General features: G+C 49.8%; 7 protein-coding genes across 7 annotated transcripts, besides 4 other annotated features; 4 read left to right on the top strand and 3 right to left on the bottom strand.

Moving 5' to 3' along the window:
• Positions 1 to 909: 909 nt before the first annotated feature.
• Positions 910 to 946: a microsatellite.
• Positions 923 to 946: a microsatellite.
• Positions 947 to 1,345: 399 nt separating this feature from the next.
• Positions 1,346 to 2,769, top strand: ACLA_084210 (queuosine 5'-phosphate N-glycosylase/hydrolase; the record flags this gene model as incomplete). Its single annotated transcript, XM_001268151.1, has 4 exons — positions 1,346 to 1,781; positions 1,844 to 1,998; positions 2,058 to 2,289; positions 2,342 to 2,769. The coding sequence occupies 4 exons, from the start codon at positions 1,346 to 1,348 to the stop codon at positions 2,767 to 2,769; spliced, it is 1,251 nt and encodes a 416-aa protein (XP_001268152.1).
• Positions 2,770 to 3,139: 370 nt separating this feature from the next.
• Positions 3,140 to 4,560, bottom strand: ACLA_084200 (uncharacterized protein; the record flags this gene model as incomplete). Its single annotated transcript, XM_001268150.1, has 2 exons — positions 3,140 to 4,316; positions 4,376 to 4,560. The coding sequence occupies 2 exons, from the start codon at positions 4,558 to 4,560 to the stop codon at positions 3,140 to 3,142; spliced, it is 1,362 nt and encodes a 453-aa protein (XP_001268151.1).
• Positions 3,595 to 3,619: a microsatellite.
• A 474-nt stretch (positions 4,561 to 5,034) lies between the features above and the next one.
• cyp5 (putative peptidyl-prolyl cis-trans isomerase) lies at positions 5,035 to 5,823 on the top strand (the record flags this gene model as incomplete). The annotated part of the gene is made up of 3 exons (XM_001268149.1): positions 5,035 to 5,046; positions 5,131 to 5,196; positions 5,275 to 5,823. The coding sequence occupies 3 exons, from the start codon at positions 5,035 to 5,037 to the stop codon at positions 5,821 to 5,823; spliced, it is 627 nt and encodes a 208-aa protein (XP_001268150.1).
• Positions 5,824 to 6,503: 680 nt separating this feature from the next.
• zpr1 (zinc finger-containing protein ZPR1) lies at positions 6,504 to 7,989 on the bottom strand (the record flags this gene model as incomplete). Its single annotated transcript, XM_001268148.1, has 2 exons — positions 6,504 to 7,778; positions 7,846 to 7,989. 2 exons carry the CDS (start codon positions 7,987 to 7,989, stop codon positions 6,504 to 6,506), a joined length of 1,419 nt encoding a protein of 472 aa, XP_001268149.1.
• Positions 7,990 to 11,827: 3,838 nt separating this feature from the next.
• Positions 11,828 to 14,871, top strand: ACLA_084170 (RTP1/Tango6 family protein; the record flags this gene model as incomplete). The annotated part of the gene is made up of 2 exons (XM_001268147.1): positions 11,828 to 11,832; positions 12,081 to 14,871. 2 exons carry the CDS (start codon positions 11,828 to 11,830, stop codon positions 14,869 to 14,871), a joined length of 2,796 nt encoding a protein of 931 aa, XP_001268148.1.
• Positions 14,872 to 15,004: 133 nt separating this feature from the next.
• Positions 15,005 to 15,024: a microsatellite.
• Positions 15,025 to 15,285: 261 nt separating this feature from the next.
• Positions 15,286 to 17,659, bottom strand: ACLA_084160 (RNA lariat debranching enzyme; the record flags this gene model as incomplete). The annotated part of the gene is made up of 3 exons (XM_001268146.1): positions 15,286 to 17,370; positions 17,427 to 17,528; positions 17,606 to 17,659. The coding sequence occupies 3 exons, from the start codon at positions 17,657 to 17,659 to the stop codon at positions 15,286 to 15,288; spliced, it is 2,241 nt and encodes a 746-aa protein (XP_001268147.1).
• Positions 17,660 to 18,071: 412 nt separating this feature from the next.
• canA (putative cullin binding protein CanA) lies at positions 18,072 to 22,188 on the top strand (the record flags this gene model as incomplete). The annotated part of the gene is made up of 4 exons (XM_001268145.1): positions 18,072 to 18,664; positions 18,903 to 21,306; positions 21,368 to 21,706; positions 21,772 to 22,188. The coding sequence occupies 4 exons, from the start codon at positions 18,072 to 18,074 to the stop codon at positions 22,186 to 22,188; spliced, it is 3,753 nt and encodes a 1,250-aa protein (XP_001268146.1).
• Between the last annotated feature and the right edge of the window lie 325 nt (positions 22,189 to 22,513).

The following is a 22,513-nucleotide window of genomic DNA, read 5'->3' as shown; positions in this document are numbered from 1 at the left end:
AAACAGACGTAACCAGGCGTGAGGTGGTTGAAAGGGACGAAGAATGACGGCGGCAGCTTCAAACGACGCCGATGGCACCTCGTCCATCGCAGAAACCACAGGATTGTCAGATCATCTCTTGCGTTGGAGATGTCTCGATCTTATCACAGAAGTCCTTGCCTACGAAAAAAAAAAAAATCTCCAACTCAAGTGGGAGACTCTTGGAGAGAAACCGACTGTACAGTACTGTAAAAACCGACGATCTTCCTTAGGCTCAGAGCCTTGCAAGGGAATATCCCATCTTCTGCTCCAATGGATCAAGCTGCCTGCCATGAAGTCTCAAGAGGATTTAATTTCTTTGATTGATGAAAAGGTGAGGAAGAAATAGCATGCATGGATGGACCTCTCCAAGGTCCAGACACTGATCGTAGGACTGACTGTAGGCGGCTGCGTCTTCCCGAGTGGGGGTGAGACCTCGCATTATTGCTCTTCTTCACTCCTGCATCCATATCTGCACTGGATATGCATTGTTCCCCATCTTCATCGACATCACTACAAGAATTTTAAGTGGCAGTGAGAGCCATGAAGAAAGAACATGGCTCTAGATGGAATCACCCCAGCAGCAAAGGCGGCTCTGGATGACTGAGAGATGATACACATTCTCCGTCATGGTCTGAGGAAGAATGCCTTCACCATCTTTGCTGTTTCCAACTGGAGAGAATATATATTTCTCTCCACCGAGAATCCCGTCTGTTGCTCCAGGATGATTCCAGACTACTATCCAGTGATATGTATCTGTTTGACGAACGATGCCGGGTTGAATTTGCGAGTTTTGAGACCTGTCTCATCGTTTCTGGATGCCTGTCGGGGGTGCCTGTCTGATGCCTGAAAGATGTGGCATTCAACTTTACCGCTTACATAAGGCAAGGGAAAAAAGAAATCAAAAAAAAAAAAAAAAAAAAAAAAAGTCCCCCGGATAAAGGCGGCGAGCGGTATCTATCAGATAAAGGAAGCGATAACTTTTGCTTGAGGTTAGTGGGCTTCGATCACTTCCCCTCTCTTTAAACTACCTTATCCCTCGGGTTTTTGCATCGGTTGCTATTCTATCTATCTTTAAACGATCTATATATTCTGACGCATACCTGGAGATTTCCTTTGGGCCATGATAATCTGATTCTATTCAAGAAGAAAGACTCCAATTACGTTGAGTCACTTACCCAGACATCAGCCCAACCAGCAACTTTGGGCGTTCAAATCGGTCGTCCACTCCAGCGACCTATTTGACCTCTTTACTTCTCGTGACGCTTCCACTTCCATCTGGTCAACAATCGACTCCGATTTAGATCCCTCGGCTAAAGCGGACAATATGATAGCGCGCGCCACGTCGGACGACGAAGCGGACCCCGAACTTCTGGCTCTCCTGCGCAAGTCCCTCGGACTAGACGGTGGCCCCGCCAATCCAGCGACTGCGGAGACCAAGGTTCTCGAGAATGCGCAGTATGTCTTTGACAATGCCATCGATGTTGCCCTAAGCCCCGCGAAGGTCAAAGAAGCAGCGGAGACAGTCTGGCGATTGATGCAGAAGAAGCAGTACTCGACAGAGACATGGGCCGAGCACGAACTACACCCCAAGGCGAAAGACGGAAGCACGGTTGATTTCATCTTCACTATGGATCTGTTGAATTTCAGTTTCTGGTCGGGCGAAACCGAGGAATCCAAGAGGTTTTGCATTGAATATCGTGGCAGGAGGTGGACTGGCTACTGGAGTCTGGTAGCTGCTCTACAGAGGGCTTTAGAGGAGGGTATGTCACCTCTTTCATTGAGCTATATACCATCAGATGAAAGCTAAAGTGGGAATACGCAGGGATCGAGATCACCTCGCCTGGATTTTGGATCAAGGAGGATGAGTGTACAGATACGCTGTTACGGCACGTATTTCGGTCAGCAACCGATGAGGAAATCCCCATGCTCGAAGAGCGCATCCAGTGTCTACGTGAAGCGGGTAGAGTACTATGTACGGTATGTCGCAACCGAACCTCCCCCTGTTTTCGAGCATGATTGCTGACACAATACTTCAGGACTTTGATGGAAGCTTCGTGAATTGTGTCTATAGCGCTAACTATTCGGCCGCGGCTCTTGTTAATCTCCTGGTGGAGAGCTTCCCTTGTTTCCGCGATGAGACGGCGTTTCATGGGCGCAGAGTACGGCTGTACAAACGCGCTCAAATTCTTGTAGCAGATCTGTGGGCTTGCTTCAATGGTGAAAGCTATGGAGAGTTTCACGATATCGACAAGATCACGATGTTCGCCGGTAGGTTATACGCCCACTCAGAATTCATCTTCAGACTGACAGAAACCACCAGACTACCGTATCCCTCAGATGCTCCATGAGCTTGGTTGTCTTCTATATTCACCATCTTTGGAAAGCCACATCCGAGATAAAAAGTTAATACCCAGTGGTTCGAACTGGGAAATTGAACTCCGTGCAACAAGCATCTGGTGTGTTGAGTTGCTTCGGCGAGAAATCAAACGTCAGCATCCAGAATTGAAGAGGCAGAAGCTCTTGGAAAGGAAATCGGTCCAGCAGTCAGAAGACGAAGTCACACCCGCCAACGACAAAGGAGAGCCTACCACGCAACAACACGCCGAACAGATAAGCACTAATGGGTCATCGGCCTTTGGAGTCAATGCGATATTGATCGATTTCTTCTTATATGATACGATCAAGGATCTTGAGAGAGACGGCCGCGAAACAATTCCCCATCACCGAACGAGAAGCATTTGGTATTAATCCAGATGAGATACAAACCGACCATTGTTTACCATGATACCCACAAAAATTTTGACGCGCCTCCGAGGCAATGATGCAATCATTTTCTTTGTCATGCACTTCCTTAGATAAAAGCGCGCATTGGGGCTGTTTCTTCCTGGAGTCTGGTGATTCCGACCTTGGATTGGGGCGAGTGTCTTTTTACTGCATTGATTGAAACATAGACCATACCCATGGATATTTCTGACTTGACTTGTTTGGATTTTGTATTGGGACATGGCATTTAGAGGAGGATATAGAAATTTTAAAGGGCAACCTTTCAAAACAAGGGTATCATGTACATTCCATAGCATGCAAATATCAACAGCCAACAGCACCAGGGGTTTTTCACTCAACACAGTTGAGCAGCCTTCTCCATCTGCCCAATCTGTGCCATCATATCTGCCTTCCATTCGACGTAATCCTCCCGACGGTCTTCACTCAACCAGTCGACACGATCCTGCATCATCGTGCCCAACCCAGGGAGAAGACCTTTGCGTTTCGACGAGTCTTCGAGAGAGAATCCGCGTCCGGCACCCGTGGTCTTCGCGCGCTTCCGTCCCTGAGCTGCATCTTCATCGCCACGCTCACCATAGCTATCGGACAAATACTCCTCGTCTCCATCCAGTTCGCCCGCCAGCGGGATATTCTCGAACCACTCCTGGCCATTCATCCAATTCTGCTCCATTATCAGAGCGATCCACTGATCCACATCATCGCGGTGCCTGCGCTCCGTTGACGGCAGACCCAGACTCACGAGCGCCGTCTGTCGCATCTCCGAAAAGGTCTTCTTATCCATCTTCTTCGCCTCGCCTGCCTCGCCTGCCTCGCCAGATCCATCATCCACGGCCGTCCGCCGGCGCGCGAGTACGATGAAATAGATCGCCACGATCAAGGCGTACACCACTTCCTTGAAGTCCTCGTCCTTATTTGCGTTCCTAGTCGAGATGATGGGTTCGAGGAATTCCATCATTTCCTCGTCGAGGTCGTCGTCGTTCTTGACTGATAGGCTCGAGATGAGATATAGAATCGATGACACTCCTGCATATATGTGTGGCGGCAGTGTCCGAGAGATCGGGGGTCGGGACCATGTCGTTGTACGGGGAGCTGGGGTTGAGAGAGTTTTGCACATGGTTCGGATGGAGGTCATGACCCACGCAGGGGCATCGGGGATATCTGTCGATGCGGAAAGGCCATTGGGGCGGGTGTAGGTTCTCTGTGGAGTGCGGAGTGTAGACGCCGGCTTTGCTGAGGCGCTGATTGCTCGCTTGAGTGGTGTGGACTTGCTGGGAGTATTTTGGAGCCCTCGTGGCGTTGGTGCCGCTTTTGCGGGTGTTCGTGTCTTCGTAGGGGTTGACGGAATCAACCCAGAGCGAGAGGGTGTTCCTGGGGTTGAGGTTTCTCCCGATCGATTTGATGTTGTGCTCGCTGAGAGGGACCGTTCAAGAAAGGAATAGAGCTTCTTGTACGCTCGGGGAGGACATGGTGGATGGCCTAGTAACGGGGGAAGTTTGAGCGTCCTGCTTAACCTGTACAAGGAGTCAAGGTGTTTAGCATATGATCAATTGATGGCATTAAGGATTCATACCTCCGGCACGCAATCTCCGCACACGCATATGGGCGTGCGATCTCCTCCTCAGGCCGCAGGCTAGTCGCGAAACTTCGAGACTGCGCAACTAAAGACAGGGCTAAGCTGACCAGTTCTGGAGGTAGATCATTGGCGTGTGTCGGCACCAATGTCGATAGCGCTTGCTCGACGGGTCTGTTGTTCATTTTCAGTCGTTCTCAGTTTGTGGACTCAAGAAGACCTGAGTTGATAACATGTAGAAGAAGCAGTGCCATTGAAAAGGGTTCGACTTCTGACCATATTGTAGGAAAATCATCCACCCTGGATACTAATTGCCTTTTCGGGATTAGTGTTATCGATCAGATTGGCCTTGCACTGTATGGAGTTACTGTTGCACCAAACATGACGGAAGCTACCAAATAATTGATATGAAGTTGTCCTTACAATATGTTGCATTTCTAGCAATAGGTATGATTTTTCAATGGCAGCGAACCTACGTATTTCTGGTTGTATCTTGACAAACGTATAAAGGAGTCTGTCCCAAAAGAGATTAGTACATATGTAGTCACGTGCATCGGCGGCGTGAAGGTATCCGTCTCTCTGGTGATGTCCGAAAGATGTAGATGTGAGAGTCGAGCTCAGGATAAACTGAAATTTATTCGTGGTCTCTGATCGTTGCCATGTCTGTTACGGTATGTTGATTCATTATATTCCCGGATTTCTGAGCATTACACCTTTGTCCCTGTCAAGAACAGTCATGCTGATGAAATCTACAGCTTCATACCACTCACGGAGACCTCAAGGTCGAGCTTTTCTGCGAGACAGTGCCTGAAACAGCGGAAGTATGTAGCAAATCTTCTCTTGAAATCTTATGTATCGTTCGGAAGCTCGCAACACTAACTTGAATCTACCTGTCACAGAACTTCCTCGCCCTCTGCGCATCCGGCGCATACAATGACACCCCATTCCACCGTCTCTTCCCCGGCTTCATGATCCAAGGCGGCGACATCTCTCTCGGACCAGCTCCAGCTTCCCTGGACACATTGAAACCAATGCTACCCGTCGACGATATCCCCAAAGGCGGCACCTCAATCTACCATCCCCGCGCGTTGAACCAGGAAATCCACCTCCCCGCTCTTCGTCACAACGCGCGCGGGATCCTGTCCATGGCATCCCGGCCTGTCAAGGACCGAACCGCGCCGGGATCCCAAGGCGCAACGGGAGCAACGGTCAATGGAAGTCAATTCTTCATCACTTTTGCCGCGGCTCCCCATCTGGACGGCGCAAGCACCGTGTTCGGCAAGGTTCTGAACCTGAGTCCGCAGGACGAAGGAGGTGATGTTTTGACGAATTTGGAGAAGGCAAATGTGAAGGTGGATAAGAAGGGGAGAGTCATCCAGCCGAAGGAGGGATATGAAGAGATCAAGATCAATCGAGTCACCATACACGCCAACCCACTCGCGAAGTGAAAGCATATTCTTCACACTGAATCCCAAAGGATTACTACGAAGAGTTGGTCTCCACTTCGACCACTATTCTCACCTTGCATTTGAGCGGGTTCAAGGCTGAACCGTGAACAGCGTCAAAGTGATCCGAAGCCTTGCATTCTGTGCCTCTGCAAATGTGCAGAGTCAACCACTAGGGACGACCTAGCAAGCATCAGTATCTCAGTGGCTGGTTATACCTCCCACATGAGCATACGCCCAGACGATTGCCGCTAGAAGGTCTTCTTCAATTCTGCTGGCTGCTTTACATCAGCAAACGATACGATTGAATCTAGCAAGATCCCAGCCATTGGGGACCCGCAAACCCGAAATCATCAGAAGCTACTTTCAAGTGGTCGCCATTCTTCGGCCGAGGGTAGCAAGAAAGGCAAACCAGCAGGAATAGTTTTTCTATAGTAAGTAGTCAAAACAGTACTGCTCAGACCGATGATATCAAATGTAATTCAAGAAGAAGTTCACCCTCATCGGATATCTCAAAATGCAAAAAGAGCCCTGGTGCAATTGCAGAAACACCATCATGCATGTAGACAAATCATCCAAAGAACAAAAAAGCGAAATTCATATACATCATGAGCGACGCCAAACAACCGTCGTAAGTCGGAAAAAAGGGAAAAGAAGGCATTGTCTTTAGGAGTATCATGGGATCATGATTGCTGCTCATCTTTGGCTTTCTCGTCCTCCTCATCCTGCTCGTATCCTTCAGTCTTCATATCCTTCAGGCCAAGTTCCTCCTCTTCCTCTTCGGTACGAGTATACTCCTCGGTAGAGATTTGAGGATCGACAGCCGGGGCACACAGATCCTGGACGTAGCTGTTGGCCATGGGATCCTCGAGAGTGATATTGAACTTCATCTTGCCGCTGATAGCATCGCCAAGACGGCTGAAGAATCGCTCCCACTTCGCCTTGTCGGAATCTGCCATGCTGTCACCTCCTGTGTTGCTGGTGTCGTCAACATCGTAGATCTGGCCGTGGAGCTGATCGCGGATCTCGGTGAGCAGACCCTCAACGGTGGTGAAGCGGCCACCAAGGGTACCAGGCTGGACAGTGACTTCGAGCTCCTCGCTGTGGAGCGCGCAGGTGTCGGACTTGAGAATATCACGCGACAAATCCACTTCGTTCTCGACCTTGAGGCTGATGCGCTTGCCCTTGTCGGGGACCTCGCCGCCGGTCTTGACCTCGCTGGTGCGGTAACCGCAGTGGTCGCAGACTGTGCCCCAGATGAACACCTCCTTGAAGTATGGGATGTTGACCTTCTTCATGTTGACGAAGCATGGCTTGGTGCAGCCCGGGCACTCGGCCGGCAGACTGTAGACCTGGCCCTCCACAATCTCTGAGTCATCGATGCCGCCTTCAGCAGCGATGCCCTCGTTGTTGACAGCTTCGGGATCGGCCGCGATACCGAGCTCTTCGTTCTGTTCGTGGGTACGGGGGTAGTCGCGACGTCTGTACTTGTTTCCTTTGTCGTGCGTCGTGGGTGCAATCCACGAGTTGCCCGTGGGGTCATCCAGAGAGATCGTAAAGGGGAAGCCTTCTCTGTTCATAATCTTCTCCAGCTTTTCGATGATAGGCACAAGCGCATCGTGCAGCTCAGGTGCCTGCTCTTTACGCAGAGGCTGTTCGCTGGAAAGATTCTCGTGAATCTTCTGAATGACTCCCTCCACCGTCGTCAATTGGCTCTCGCCCTTGGGCATCTCAATTCCGAGGGATTCGACCTTGAACACCGAAACATCGCTGCGGATGACCTGGCGCTGGAAGTCTTCCTCGTCCTCGATATCCAATGTATACTTGGTTCCCTTCTCCTGAATCTGGCCGGCGGACTTGACCGAGTTGTCGCGGTGGCCACAGTGCTCGCATTCGAAGGACTCGAGGATAATGTCACGGAAGAAAGGGACTCGAAGGAGAAGGAGTCTTGTCATACCCTGTATCGCTTTGGTTAGTCACCTATTTTTCTCATGGAGCTGCCGTTCGTCGCTGCCCATCACTTACATTTTCATGGCAATTCATGCAAAGACTCTCCACGGACATAACACCGGTGTCATCATTCTGCTCCACCAAATCGCCAGGCTTATGGAACTGCGACTCTACCACCACAGTCTCCTGGGAGGCATTGTTCTCCGCTCCTGTCGACATGTTGAAAGGGATGAGTGTTACAATTGATCTTTAAGAGGAAATTAAGGATGAAAAGTGCTGAACGCGAGAGGACTAGGTCTTATAAACAGACTTGCGCCCAAGGAAAAAAACTGGCCAGCAACCACGGGAACGTTCCTTTGCCTTCCACTATCGCACTGGCGGGGCAACTTTTTTTTTTTTTGGTCTGGAGGGGTATGATTATGCAGGAATAGTGCGGAGTGTATTAGTCAGCTACGCATGTTAACTATGCAACAACACATTTGTCATCGATATGGGATGAAAAGTACTTCCATACATGCTACCACAAGGGAAAGTCCGCCCAATCCAAAAAGTTATTCTGATACATCCTCCCATTTGCCGGCACATTCTGCAAAGAAATCCATGTCACCACACAGTTCTGCATATCCAGAAGTTGTATATACCCTCCGTGCCCACACCAGAGAGGCAGTGGTGTTCATGTTCGAGAGTCTGCAACAGTAGTTAGCGATGTCACATGAATGGGCAGGGGTTACTTATAAAAAAAAATAAGGGCCGCTTCCCCGAAAGGAAGCGGCGGTCCACAAGCTGTAATCGACCTGTAGACGTCCGGCTCCCCTGCTTGAGACCCCCTTCATTTCTCTGCACAATGAGTCAAATCCTGAAGCCCGCGCACTTGCTCCACACACCACCGAAGCTCAGGCGCATTCTCTTCGTTGAGAATCCAGGTTGTCCGTAACCGAGAGCCAATTCTTCAGAGAGTTCCGCCAACGCAGGTGTGAACGACAAAGAGGTCTAGCAGATAAGCCTGAGCTTTGATCCCCACCCTTCGTGAGGTCCCACACATACCTCCGCCGTAAACGAGCGCGGAAGAGCAGATTTCACTGAAGAGGCTGCACAATCACTTAGTGGACAAAAGGACTCGCAATCGAGAGGAGAGTGGCCTGATATGCTTCAATGAGAGCAATTGCTGGCATGCAAGGAATAATGATGGCCACTGGCTGGTAGATGTAAAGTGAGAAGCTCAGGCATGGATGTCGCACGACATAGCAGCAGTCGACGCTCATAGACGCAGCTTGCACCGTTGAAAAGCCTCACGCCCTTCGCGGAATTCAAGATATTTCAGGTTTCCCCTTGGCCCCAATCCAATAATGGCCAAAGCTTTCCATCTCTCAAAATGCTCTCGAATATGCCGTCCATATGAGCGTATAATCATATAAGCCCAAGACCAAAACCTTGTGTGTAGTACAGTACTCTCTGAGACAGGTTTTTGTTTCCTCTCCATGTCAAGTAGACCACGGAGGGCATTGAAGAAGCGAACAAAGAACATCTGCAAAAATCGCTTCCTTCTCCCCGAAGGGAGGGGCGACGGGGAAAAGACCCCGTCGCCAGTGTCGGCGCCCATCAATCTATTTACAATCTACATTGCAAAGAGATGGTTAACACGGTCGACTGGACCTTCGAATGAAGTGCGAATCAGTGGCTGTTGCCGTGATTCGAGGTTTTCAAGACTCCCAAATAGGGGTGATCGCCAAGGACGAGGAGTTGGATAGTAGGTACGGGCTGCCCAGGCTCGCCGGGGTAGGGAACAGTACGGGATGGCGAAATCGCTGGCAGAGGGAACGAGGCTGCCACCATCGCATGAGCAGGATCATCAACACGACAATTGATCATACACCGGAACAAGACAACAAGCCGAGCTGTTTGATTGTGTGACTCAAAGAGCAACGCAATCGAAAACCATGCAGTCCAGCAGTGCAGAGGAATCTCGCTACAATTTGATACTTTCGCGAAGCACCTGGGCGCAAGCAAAATATCAAATTGATTCCGACGAGTGGATTGCCTCCGACATACTAACTTCGTGATTGTTTGTAGGCGCGTCGAAGGACGGGTATTGTTGCGTTCAAGACGGTCAATGAACCGTGATGATGGATTCTGCCTGCATATTGACGGTGCACCTCCAGCATCCCACGCGCTGCATTCAAAAAGATCCCAAAGACAACCTTTTCGACGAGGTGTCCGACATGTTCCGCCGACTATCTCCCCAAGATTCCGAAGCGCTCAAGCATTGACAAACCATCCATAATAGTCCGCATGTAACGCCCAGCATTGGTAAACCGACGCGTGTCCGATAGTGGAACTTAAAACGCATAGTAAACCGTCTTATATCGCCCATCAAGAGCTCTGGACATCGGGTACCTTTCATCGTTCAATTCCCCCAGGAATCAATCGACTGATCAGTAGCTCCGCCATGCAAAACCGCGAAACTCGAAACCGACTAGGTTAGGGTTAAGTTCCCAATATCCATCTCACCCGTCAACAGTTATAACCATGTAATGGAGTGAGCAAGATATGATTATAGCTCTGCTGAAGAGGGCATCAAAATGCAATGATGAAGACTGGAAAACTGTAGGGAGAGTATGGTCTGTACAAGGGTCACCCTTTCAGGTGACTAAGGCATGGCCTTGCAACACAAGATAATCACAACACACACAGGCCGACACATGCTCAAGCAATTCGAGTCCAACCAAAAGCTTGTGAAGGTCAAAATTGACGACGACTGAGATAAGAAGGAAACAGAATAGAATGAATGATCCGCAAAGTCGTTTGAGACTGTCCGCAGGTACTGCCACAGTTGGGTATAGACAAGGGAACAAGAACAAGACGATCAGGGGAGGTGGTATAAAACAAGTAGCGCGACGCGTTGGCACGTGATCTCTTGCCACTCTGCCAAGTGCGAAGTTCCCAACCTCTTCATACCATATCCTTGATCCATTCTATTCCCTTGTTTCTCTAACATATCATTCTTTGAATGTTATGCAAAGCAAGGAAGGAGTACTCAGTACTCGGTATTCGTCTCTGAACCCCTTTCGAGATGTGGGCTGATTTCTTGGATGATTTTCGGCATTCTAAATCACAAAGCTGTCATCACCAGACTTGACTGAAGCTTCGAGCATTACACTCCGCAAGATTACTGATCAATATATAGTATATTATTGTAGCCTTGAGCTTGTGCTCCGTATTATCTACATTATTGGCGTTTTCCCCCAAGGCCTGGGCTAAATCTCACTAAACTACGATTCCATCACTTTCTTAGTAGTGGAGATATAGAAGATGAGCCATATTTACTCTCCACAAGTCAACAGTTCATGATCCCCAATATGGCTAGCGGACTTGATAAGGGCTATCACGTGGTGATACTGTCCTTCACATTCATTATTTTGATTGATTGGAAACGACATCATCGAGTTGAACTGCGTAGAAGAGGAACGAACATACCATGAGATCGATGTTAACGCAGGAATGCCATCATCCAACAGCAAGTAGATTAAGTCATAATGGGCGACTCAAGGCGGGTTCAGAGAGCCTTCAATGCTGCCTATAATATTCTAAACCCAGTTCTCCAACGAGGCATGCGGACCACTACCTAAGCAAGTTATATTATCCTTGGACTTCAGAGCTAACGACATCCAAGAGGAACTCCAGCAATATCGCGGAAAGTCTCTCCTAGAGATCTTAGGTCGGGAAATATCAGCTGGCACCGCAGATGATGACTCTACGCGAACAGCGGTTGTCGAAAGGGCCTTGGACATACTAACTCACATCCATGCTGCGTTCGTCACACCGACGAATAATGCCAATGAATCGTCTTTGTCCGATATTGAGCCAAAATATCCAGCTCTGGAAGACGCAAAAAGAAGAAGGGTGCTGCACGCACTGCTTGATTTGATCTCCCTTGAGGGCATCTACCCGTGTCTTTCATCCGGAGTAGGGATCCCTCTGCAACAGAGGGTCATTTCTGTATTACCAGCCGGGGTTATCGCTCAACGGCAGAATAAGTTTGAATACGACAAGCCGCAAAATGAAGTTCTGCTCAGTCGCATTCTGATCGCCCTGACGGATATCATCTTCGACACGAGACCTAGCATACAGCCTGTTATCAGAGGACGTATTCTAAGCGATATCGTCAGTGCTGCCGCAGATCTGGCATTCAACCCCAATATTCCACATTCCGAGTCGAGGGAGAATTATCGCGATATCTTCTCAAAGTTAATCAATGAGTATGTTCAGAGGCCCAGCCCGCACTCTCACACCCCTTATGCTAATGAAAGCAGAACCCCATGCGCGGTCCTGCTACCGATCTTATCCAACTTTCTCCAATCAAAGCCGGCCCCTTGGTTTCAAACTCTCATCTCGAGTCAGCTCTCTCGAGTTCCCTTACGTGATGATGGAGTACTGCAAACTATTTTTTTCCTAGCTTCTCAGTTTGCTCCATCGTTGGGACAAGAGTCTCAAGCCCAGTTGTCAAATGGGCCACATTTTACAGTACAAGGGATTATGCAAATCTCGCGCTTACTCTCCTCAGTGCCGGAGGGAATGGATCCCCAGCTCTACTTCACGACGATTGCTCCGCAACTCCTGACACTGCTGGATGGCGAAGATCCTGACTTGAAAAAGACGGTGGCATACGTTATAGGGAACGGCATATTGGGCAAAAGGGCTTATGGAGCCCCTGGAGCCATTGGTCACTCAATTTTCGTGGAGCCTATTTTCAAAACACTTGGGGCCGAGCTCGATGCCTCCACGAAGAAATGGATGAATATCACTAGCGGTCTGGGTGAGGCATTTGGAGATGGGGAGATTGTCCATGAGTCGGCTCTGCTGCTAGCAATTGACAGACTCAGCAGCATAACTGTTCAGCATCCAAACCCAGGACTTGTGAAGAGACTTGTATATCCCATCCTGCTGCCGCTTTGGGGACTCACTTGTTTTGCCTTGGATCAGCAAAAGTCAATGATTCATGAAAAATTTATGACAATACTACAGACCTACTTCGGTATATCGGTAGGGGTGCAGCCTTTAAAGAAGCTCGTTGACAATCTGCTCTGGGATGGTGGGGCTACTTGGACTTACGACCTAGATCCCGCAAAGCGCGTGGTTTTAAGGAAACGCCAGGTCGATGAAGCAGACAGACTGAATATTGTGCGGCTAGTCGATGAGCTACAGTCCCGGGTTAAACTCTTTATCACTCTACTAGGCGCTGACCCAAATGGCGAAGAACGGACCGGCGATATCTTCCTGTATGTGAGCCAAAGATGGCTCGTGCAGCCCGCTAAAGAGCATTCGTTGGACGCGCTGCACCCTTTTACAGAGGCAGAAGAATCAAGCAACATCATTCAGAAACTGGTTAGTGCCAAGCTAGCGGAGGCACTGCTAGATCACTTCAAGGACACCCTCTCACGACGCCCCCTCCGAGTACTCGAGCTCATAAAGCAAGTGGTTGAGGGTGAACTGAATAGGATGAAAGTCGGACAAAAGACACGAACCCAGGGCTCCGGAGGCGTGTCTCTTTCATCCTTGACGAACATTGTTCCAACCGAAAACGACCGACAAGAACAGGCAACAGCCGACACAGAGGCTGCTGAATCCTTGCCAGCAGTTTTCAGCTTGCTTTCCACTGTTCTCGCATCCCCGGACTTCCCTGTGACTCTGGAGACACTGCCGATTCTTAAGGAATTGAAATCAGTGCTCGATGAACTCATTCCTAGCCTACCGCCCTCGTTGGCTAAGCCAGGGACAACAGCGTCGATGTTACTGGAGATTCAAATGACCTCTCCAGAAGAACATAGTAAGGCGAAGTCTTCTGTAGAAGCTTCTGACTTTGATACCCATCGTCGGGCGTTGGCCAATCTCAACTCCGATCTGCCACCGGTGCAAGCTGAAGGCTTTGCGCTATTATCTGATCTCGTCAAGAAGTCTTCGCCTGTGCTCGATATACCATCTACCCTGACACTTCTATTATCTGTTATCACTGATCCGTCTGAATCTACAGCTAATGATGAATTCATATATCTGAATGCAATCAAATTAATAGGGACGCTGGCGTCAAGGCACCCGCGGACTGTTATAAAGACGCTTGTCGATCGCTATGTCGACAGAACCGAAACCGCTAGTCTGGATCAGAGACTGAAAATTGGAGAGTCCTTGCTACGGACTATTCAGGACCTCGGACAGGCTTTTACGGGTGAGACAGCCAAGATCCTAGGTGACGGTATGATTGCTGTTGCAGGTCGACGAGCACGCAGAACACAAGCGCACAAGCGCCGAAGGGACGAACTGGAGAAGGAAAAGCGGCGAAGGGAGCGCGAAGAGCGCCAGAACAAAGAGCCCGCCATGCCTCCAGGATGGAAGATAACCACAGGACATACGACACCACAGCTAATGGAAATCGATGAAGAGGGCTCGGATACCGAGTCACCAGAGCAAGCCGCCCATTCTGCGAACATCCTAGCCGCCTGGGCGGCAGGTGCCGCTTCAGACGAAGAGCCTGACGACCTGCGAGTTCGCGCTTCCGCTCTATCCATCTTGGCTACTGCAGTTCAAACGAACATCGCCGGCCTTGGCCCCTCGATCGTCTCCTCAGCAGTTGGCCTCGCGCTCGACACCCTCTCCTTGGAACCAGGGCCTGAATGTGCAATCCTCCGCCGCGCAAGCGTTGTTCTCCTGCTAGACATCCTCAAAGCCGTAGAAGCCGCGCGGGAATCCAGAGGAAGCCAAGGGCTGGGATTCGGCTTCTCTCTCTCCGGTGAATCTGCCTGGGGCCAACTGGCTGGCGAAAACCGAGGCACTGCGACAATCGGCAATATCCCTCATATGCTTCGCACATTGACGTTCGTGGAAAGCCAAGAAACAGACACCATCGTCCGTGGCCACATTCGCGTATTGATTGAGAGTTTGGAAGCTTGGTTGGAGAAGTCACTGCTATGGGGCATTGGGGCCCAAGGTGCTGACGCTGAGACGATCGAGCCTCGGTTGGACTTGGGGGATCATATTGCTGGGTTGACTGTTAACCCGCTTGCTGGCCAAAAAGACATCGTGGGACCGAGAATTGAGGAGATTGAGTAAGATTTCGTGCAACTTTCGCGCGGTGCAAATGAACTTGCCTCCCATTATGTTATACTTATAACTCTCCGAGTCTTGTGAATTATCATTCGCGAGAAATAATTCGTCCGAGACCACCGTGGATATGAAAAGCTATTTGTTGTTGTTGTTGTTGTTCATCCGTGTGATATATATTTAATTTATACAGGAAGTGGAAATCTCTTCACAACTCTTCAATTGTGAGAATAATCTAGATTCGCTACCTGGTCACTTGCATCGTATCAATTTCCATGGACGCATCCCATAATTGAGAACACCAGTCAGCTAAACTTCCCGTCATTGTAGCGAATAAAAATAGTACATCCAGATCATCAACCAATAACCCAGTGAGCGTGCCAAAGACATCGCAGCCAGCCAGGCTATGAGCATTGCTGTCAATTACCAGCGAGGAGCACCCCCACCACGACCGCGGCCACGACCGTTTCCTCTTCCACGCCATTGACCACCGCCAGAATGACCATCGCCGCCGCCACGACGAGGGATGCGTCGATTGGAGTTGTTGAATCGCGGGTTGCTGGGACGCGGACCTGCCTGTGCTCGCGCCTGGCGTTCCTCCTCGGTCAGGTGAAACTTATTTTCAATACCAATCAGTTCACAGAACTGCGCAGTTTGAGGGTTCGAGTATTCGGGGGGCATAATGTCGGTATGAATGGGAATGGCAGCGTCATAGAAGGGGGCGGTTGGAGTGAAACTCTCGGGTATGGTTATCCTTCCTGTCTTGACGATGTTCTCTTCAACCCACTCCTCAGCCTCCTCGATGAGGGGCTTGTAGAAGACTTCGCCGCGGTCAGGAGCGTTAGGAGCACTGGGATTCCCCAGCTGGAGCTCGTTTGCAAAAACGCGGGTGATTGCCAGCCACTCTTTATCATATTCCAGGCGGAAGGGACGTGAATGCTGAACATTTGTTTGATCAGAGACAAGAGGAAGCTCAAGTAGTTCTAGAAAGTGGCGATGAGGCTGGCATTTGTCCAAGGCCAAGAAATGAGTAGTCTTGTTGGAGATGGCTTCTGGGACAGGATGAGCTACAGATGGAGCTTTCGTTGCAGGCATCTGGGGCCGTGCAAAGCTAGCAGGAAGCTGGTTTCGAATGTCTTCTGGGACGGCACTTTCCACTTCGGGGTTGGGCTTTTGTTGGTCCTCTGTGATATTGGTTGAATCGCTGATAGCACCAGCCGGTAGAGTTTGAGTGGTCGTAGTCTCGCTGGCTTCCTGACGCTCAATTTTATTTTCATTCTTCACTGATTTCTCGACATCCGACTCGCTGTCCAAGTCCAAATCGATCTCATCAGAGTTCTTGACAAGCATTGGCTGGTGTTCAATCTTTTGTTTCTTCGCATCAGGATTGCCACCATCGCCAACGGGCTGCTCGACATTTGTGACCTTGCGCAGGGGCTGATCCTCATCAACCGAGATCTGGCGCCAGGTTACGCTGTAATCTACCTCCGGAGCAGATGGGTCTCGTGGTTCCGCCAAGCGGCGAGCATTCTCGGCAGCTTCATTCTTAGACGCTACAGCATGGAAGTTATTCCAGGCAGAAATTCGACTCTGGTCGTCTCCACGAGTGCGCTTCAATGGTGACATGCGAGCGGTGTTGCCGACCTCAGTCTGAGTGTCTGCGTTTTCGGGGGTAGAATTATCATTGGCGACATGCCCGGAGATGTCATCTTCTTTGGGATTTCCGGCGGTTGGCATGGTATTGTCAAGAGAGTTGATTGGGCCATCTGGCTGGCCTGCCGGCTTCTCCTCATCTTCGTCAATCATTGACGTGACGAGTGCGCCATCCATACCAAACTGTTTCAGCGAAGAAGAAGTTTGAAGGGGGCTGTTTTGATAAGTGGCTCCCCTTGTAAGAGGACGAGAAGATCCGTTGTCACCATGGTGGATGGCAGCAGTGAATTTCACATGAAGATGAGCAGAAAACCAAAAGGCAGGACGGAGACGGTCGAGTACATATTTTGCAGCGGTGTTTCCCAGTTTTCCATTGTTAGAGTCATCGCGAAAGCCTCTTTTGATTCTGAAAAGTGTCTCATAGTCACCAGAGAGCTCAACCTGCTTGGGCCAGTCATGAGAAAGACCAAGGTCGACCTGAGTGCGAACTTGGAGAAGCTTGCGAACATCTAGCTCCCTAACGTGATACACACTTTGAACATCGTCTTTATTGTAAGGCAGCCGTTCGAAGTGTGGCTTTCGGTAGTCATAACCTTTCCAAATCCCAGACAGGCCGGCGATGCGAAGAGGGCCACAACGAATTACATTGGATGCCCCCAAATAGTAGATATTGGGTGCAACCCAACCGCCATAGTAGAGCTCGAAGAGGTAATTGCTAGCCTCATGATTGCCACCGATAAAGACAGTCAAGTAAGGAGCAGTTTTTTGGCCGCTATAGTAGTCATGGAAGTCCCCAATCTCCTTGTACTTCTGTGGCACAGCCATACAAGTCAAGTCGTGAGAGTTGCGGACAGCCTAGGATGGAGAATCAGTCTCAGAACTAACACACAAGACCACGTTAATGATTCTACCTGAAAATCACCACCAATGACCACCAGATCAACACCGGTCCATCCTTTACTAGCAGCATTCTTTTGGACTGAAGCATAGATATCATCTAGACAGCCGTGACCCTGGGGTTTATTTAACATCAGTATAACGGTGGAGACAACAGCCACATTCGGGATGAAGGAGTAGAAGAGAAACTTACACAGCCTTCGAAAGCGACCTTGAAGGAAGCAGAACTTGGCGTTGAAAGCGCCATTGTATTAGGAGATCTTTGAGAGAAGGAAGAAGAGACGAATTCTCGAAAAATGTACTGTAAGTGACGATGCGAAAGATGAGTTGAGTGATGTACGATGGTAAAGGGGGAAAAAAAACATGGGAAGAAGAGGAAGATGCTGAAAGAGACAGAGAGGAGGAGAAAAGGGAGGTTGGGGGAAGGAGAAGAGGGAAGCTGATGGTTGATGAGGAAATCTTGTGTTGAATTGAAGTGAATGCTCGATGGATGGTTCTCTGTGAAGATTTAGTAACCCATTGATGGGTTTAGTATTCTATCTGCCACTGCAAGAATAGAACCACAAGTCCACCTTCTTCTATTGTCCACCTTCTTCACAATAACATTCTTCTGCCTACTGTACCAAATAAACCAAAACCAATAACACAATTGAACCACAATGCCTGCCAGTGACCATGCTCCTCGCCTGAGTTTCCTGAAGGACTCTGCTAACTCTTTGAATTCCCTGAGTCCTTCAACGGCAGCTCACCTGTTGATGGTCCATAACCAAATTCTCCACGAAGAATTCAAGGCTTTGAATCAACGACAACTTGATTTTGCATGTGGTGCCTGTGGTAGTATCAGAAACCCTACGACTAGCAAGACGATTCAGATTAAGAAAAAGAAATCCAAACGCGCGGATTCTTCTGCGGCCAAGCCTTCAACTGGCGGAGCCACAGTCTACAAATGCCTTCCCTGTCGTCGAAGAACAGTTAAACCGACAGTTCGTCTCAGTACATCATCTAGACCTGGCATGACGTCAATTGCCAGCTCCAATATGCAGACAACGACATCTACAACGGGTTCTACTGTTGCTGCTTCCGATACAGAATCTCTCGATGTCAACCGAAGCAGTAAATCAGTTGAAAACGCGAGCAGCAAGAAACGCGCAAAAGCAAGGAAAGCTGGGGGTCTACAAGCTCTTCTAGCATCCAAGCAGCAGACTCAATCCAAGTCATCGCAATCTCTCGATCTTTTTGATTTTCTGCAGCAGTGATTTCTTCTTTACTGGAGTACCACGTTCACCACTCACTTCTCTTTCAATAATAATTTTTTGATGCCAAGCCCGGTCACTCGGCGGTGAGCGATCCCGAACTACTTTGGGACTAGCGCGGGGCTGTTATCGTCGGGGAGCTTCTCCAGCTGCAGCATCATTCGAGTCCATAGCTCTCATTATTACTACATTTTCATTGTTCAACTTTGATTGCTCCCCCTCCGGCAAGACAGACAGTCTGTCATCTCATTCACTTATACAACAGGACGATACGCTCATGTCCGACTCGATGTCGACTTACTCTCAAGACGACGAACATGATCCTCAAGAGGATGAGCTGCGCGAGACAGCGCTAGTGACGTTGGAAACACTGATCAGCTCTTGCAGTCAACAGATACAACCTTACTTGATCAATGCTGTTAACTCATCCCTCCGCTTCCTCAAATACGATCCCAACGTGGCCGATGTTGAAGACGATGAAGAAATGGGAGGTACGCAAGATGATAGCTCCGAAGATGATGCAACTGAGGAACCCGATATGGAAGACGACGAATTTGGAGAGTTTGAAGATGAAGGAGGGTATAGTGATATCGATGATATGAGCTGGAAGGTCCGACGTTGTGCGGCGAAATTGCTCTACACGGTCATCTCAACATACGGGCGGACCCGTGCTTTGGATGACACAGCTCTATATCAACAGATTGCCCCCGCTCTCATTTCTCGCTTTAAGAATGAAAGAGAAGAGAGTGTCAAGCTTGAGGTTGTCTCGACCATGACTGCCCTCGTCCGAAAGACTAGCGAAGGTGCTATGATCATAACCTCCAATGGGTTCCTTGAATCTGTCGGAGGATCTAAGAATTCGCGGAAGAGAAGACGACAAGACAGTGATGCTAGCATGATCGACTTTGAACCAAGTATCGGTACCTCTTCCGCAATCAGCACGCCTGTCATTGCTCCATCTTCACCGAAATCGGGTCCTCAGGCGGAGCTGAGTCGATCGGTCCCAGTTATTGTACAAAATCTGGTCAAGATGTGGAAGTCGGCTTCAATTCCTCTGAGGCAAGCCATCATTGTCCTGCTCAAGAGCTTGGCTCTCGTCCGCTACGGTGGGCTGGCCGATCATCTGCAGCAGATCGAGGATCCAATTGTGGATGTTTTGAAGTCCTCTGCCTCTGGCAGCGCGTCGGCACCTGCCGGTGCAACCGCGAGTGCTGGGACCCTGCAGACCGAGACCTTGAGTCTCATCGCTGCCATTGCCGAGACTCACACATCCGACGCTCTGCTACCATTTTTGATTGCATTGATTCCGGGCGTCATCGGAGCCGTCAATGATCGTAACTACAAGGTTAGCAGCGAAGCATTGGGGGCGGTTGAACAGATCATCAAAGCCCTTACCCCGCCGCGTGTCCCCGCAGCTTCTCAAGAGCTTGCGTCACAGATCGAGAAGCTGTATGATGTGATATTGTCGCGGATCACGGATACGAGTGCCGATTTGGAAGTTCGACAACGAGCGATCCATGTCTTTGGTGTTCTTTTGGCACGTACGTCCGGAGAGAAGGGCCACGAGTTCCTCTCGTCAGATCGTCGGTCTAAAGGCCTTTCGGTTTTGGTCGACCGCCTGAGGAATGAGACTACTCGTCTTGCCTCTGTCCGTGCCGTAGATGATATAGCTGTTCTCTGTACTCGGGATACAGACGTTAGCATAACATGGATCAGCGAAGTGACTCTGGAACTTGGCGCTCAGTTACGCAAGTCAGACCGTGCCCTCCGAGGTGCCAGCCTTGAAGCGCTACGTAGTCTGGCTATGAATCCTCATACACGAATCCATTACGATGACAAGACAATGAAGGAGCTGGAGGACTGCCTTCTACCCTTAATCAGCGCCGATGATTTCCACCTCCTTGCTCCGTCGCTCATCATCCTGGCGAAATTGGTGCCTGGCAATGCCTCCCTCCTGGTGAACGAGAATCTAATTTCTGCTTTGTGTTCTATTGTGCTCGCTCCTCTTGTTGGCACCGTTCTTAAGGCGATGCTCCTCCTTGTGAGGGTTATCGGAGAAGAAGGTGCTGGAGCGGAGTTAATGCAGAAGCTTCTACGAGATGTCGGCATCAACGGTGACACATCCGTAGTCGGCCGGGCGATCGGAACACTTTTGGTCTATGGTGGCCCTAAACTGGGCGTCCGGATGGAAGACTTTTTGACGGAATTAGACACTGCCCAAGATGCCCAGCGTAAATGTCTTGCACTTGCAATCCTTGGCGAGATCGGCCTTCGCATGGGCTCTACATGCTCGTTGACTCCGCAGCTGTTTATCACGCATTTTAACTCGAAATCCGACAAGGTCCGACTTGCTGCGGCAACCGCCCTTGGAAACGCAGCTGCCGGCAACGCGAAAACATACTTGCCTGTCATTCTGAGCGGCCTGGAAAAGTCGAATCCCCAGAGCTATCTGCTCCTACATTCCGTCAAAGAATTGCTTCAGCATCCCGAGATTATTCGCCCGGATGTGGCGCCCACTGCCATTAAGCTCTGGCAGGCCCTTCTCCTTGTCTCGGAAGAAGAAGACAACAGGGCTGTGGGAGCAGAATGTATTGGTCGTTTGGCATTAATTGATCCTGTCAACTATATTCCGCACTTCCAGGTAAGTTTACGTTGTCGTAATCCGCTTTTTACCACATGTTATCCTGACACTATAACCCAAGGACTATCTCTCCAACCGCGATCCGACTATTCGAGGCGTGGTGATATCTGCTTTCCGCTACACTCTGACCGACTCGCGCAATACGTACAATGACGTTTTGAGACCTCTTATTGTCCCGCTTCTGGTCAACATGCTCAGTGACCGTGATTTGGGCAACCACCGCCTCGCTCTGACGACCCTCAACTCCGCAATTCACAATAAGATGGACATCATCCTTCCACATCTTAGCGAATTGCTTCCAGCCGTATTTGGCGACACCCAAATCAAACCCGAACTCATCCGTGAGGTACAGATGGGCCCGTTCAAGCACAAGGTTGACGATGGGCTTGAGCTTCGTAAGGTACGTGATTTATCCTTGTCTCATCGCCTACTGTTATGTGGAATCCCCAGTCTGACACCAGACAGACCGCGTACGAAACCCTCTACGCTTCCCTGGACACGGCCTTCTCCGTCTCCCACGTGTCCGAATTCTATGATCGCATCCTCGCCGGCCTCGAAGATGAGCAGGACATCCGGACCATATGCAACCTCATGACCTCAAAGCTCATCCCCATCGCCCCCGAAGAGACCCAGCGCTACCTTGACTCCCTTTCCGAGCGCTACTCCGCCGTTCTCTCATTCAAACCTAAAGAGAATGCCGTGAAGCAGGAACTCGAAAAGGCCCAGGAAGCTTCGATGGGTATTCTGAAGGTGACTCGCGAGCTTAGCAAAGCGTTTCCCAATGCCGAAGTCTCGGGCGACCATCACAAGTGGAAGGCGTACATGGAATGGATTCGGAAGACGTTTGCCGCGCAGCTGAAGAGCCTTGAAACGGAGTTCTAGGTTTGCTAGTCTAGACCAAGTAGCTGCTTGATAGGATAGAGATACTGCGTACCTCGTGTCTTGAATCGTTCTCGTCATCCTGTATCTACTTGGGGCACAAGATTCCAAAATATGATTAGCCAAGGAACACCGACGTGGCTCGAAGTAATAATAACGACTCAACGAAATGAAACTTGCTCTTTTGCAATCCTTCCTGCCCGCGGCTGGTTGATTGTTCAATGAACACAATCAAACTGGGCCCCAGCCTACATACAATACAAGGCCTCATCACGTTGTAGAGATCATTCGATTCCAAAAAGTACGGCGTTCAAGTCATGAATGCTTG

The sequence above is a fragment of the Aspergillus clavatus genome, genomic scaffold (genome assembly GCF_000002715.2).
Source record: "Aspergillus clavatus NRRL 1 1099423829806 genomic scaffold, whole genome shotgun sequence".
NCBI lineage: Eukaryota > Fungi > Ascomycota > Eurotiomycetes > Eurotiales > Aspergillaceae > Aspergillus > Aspergillus clavatus.
Note: the sequence above shows the minus strand (reverse complement) of the source record. Positions and strands in the feature narration are given on the sequence as shown.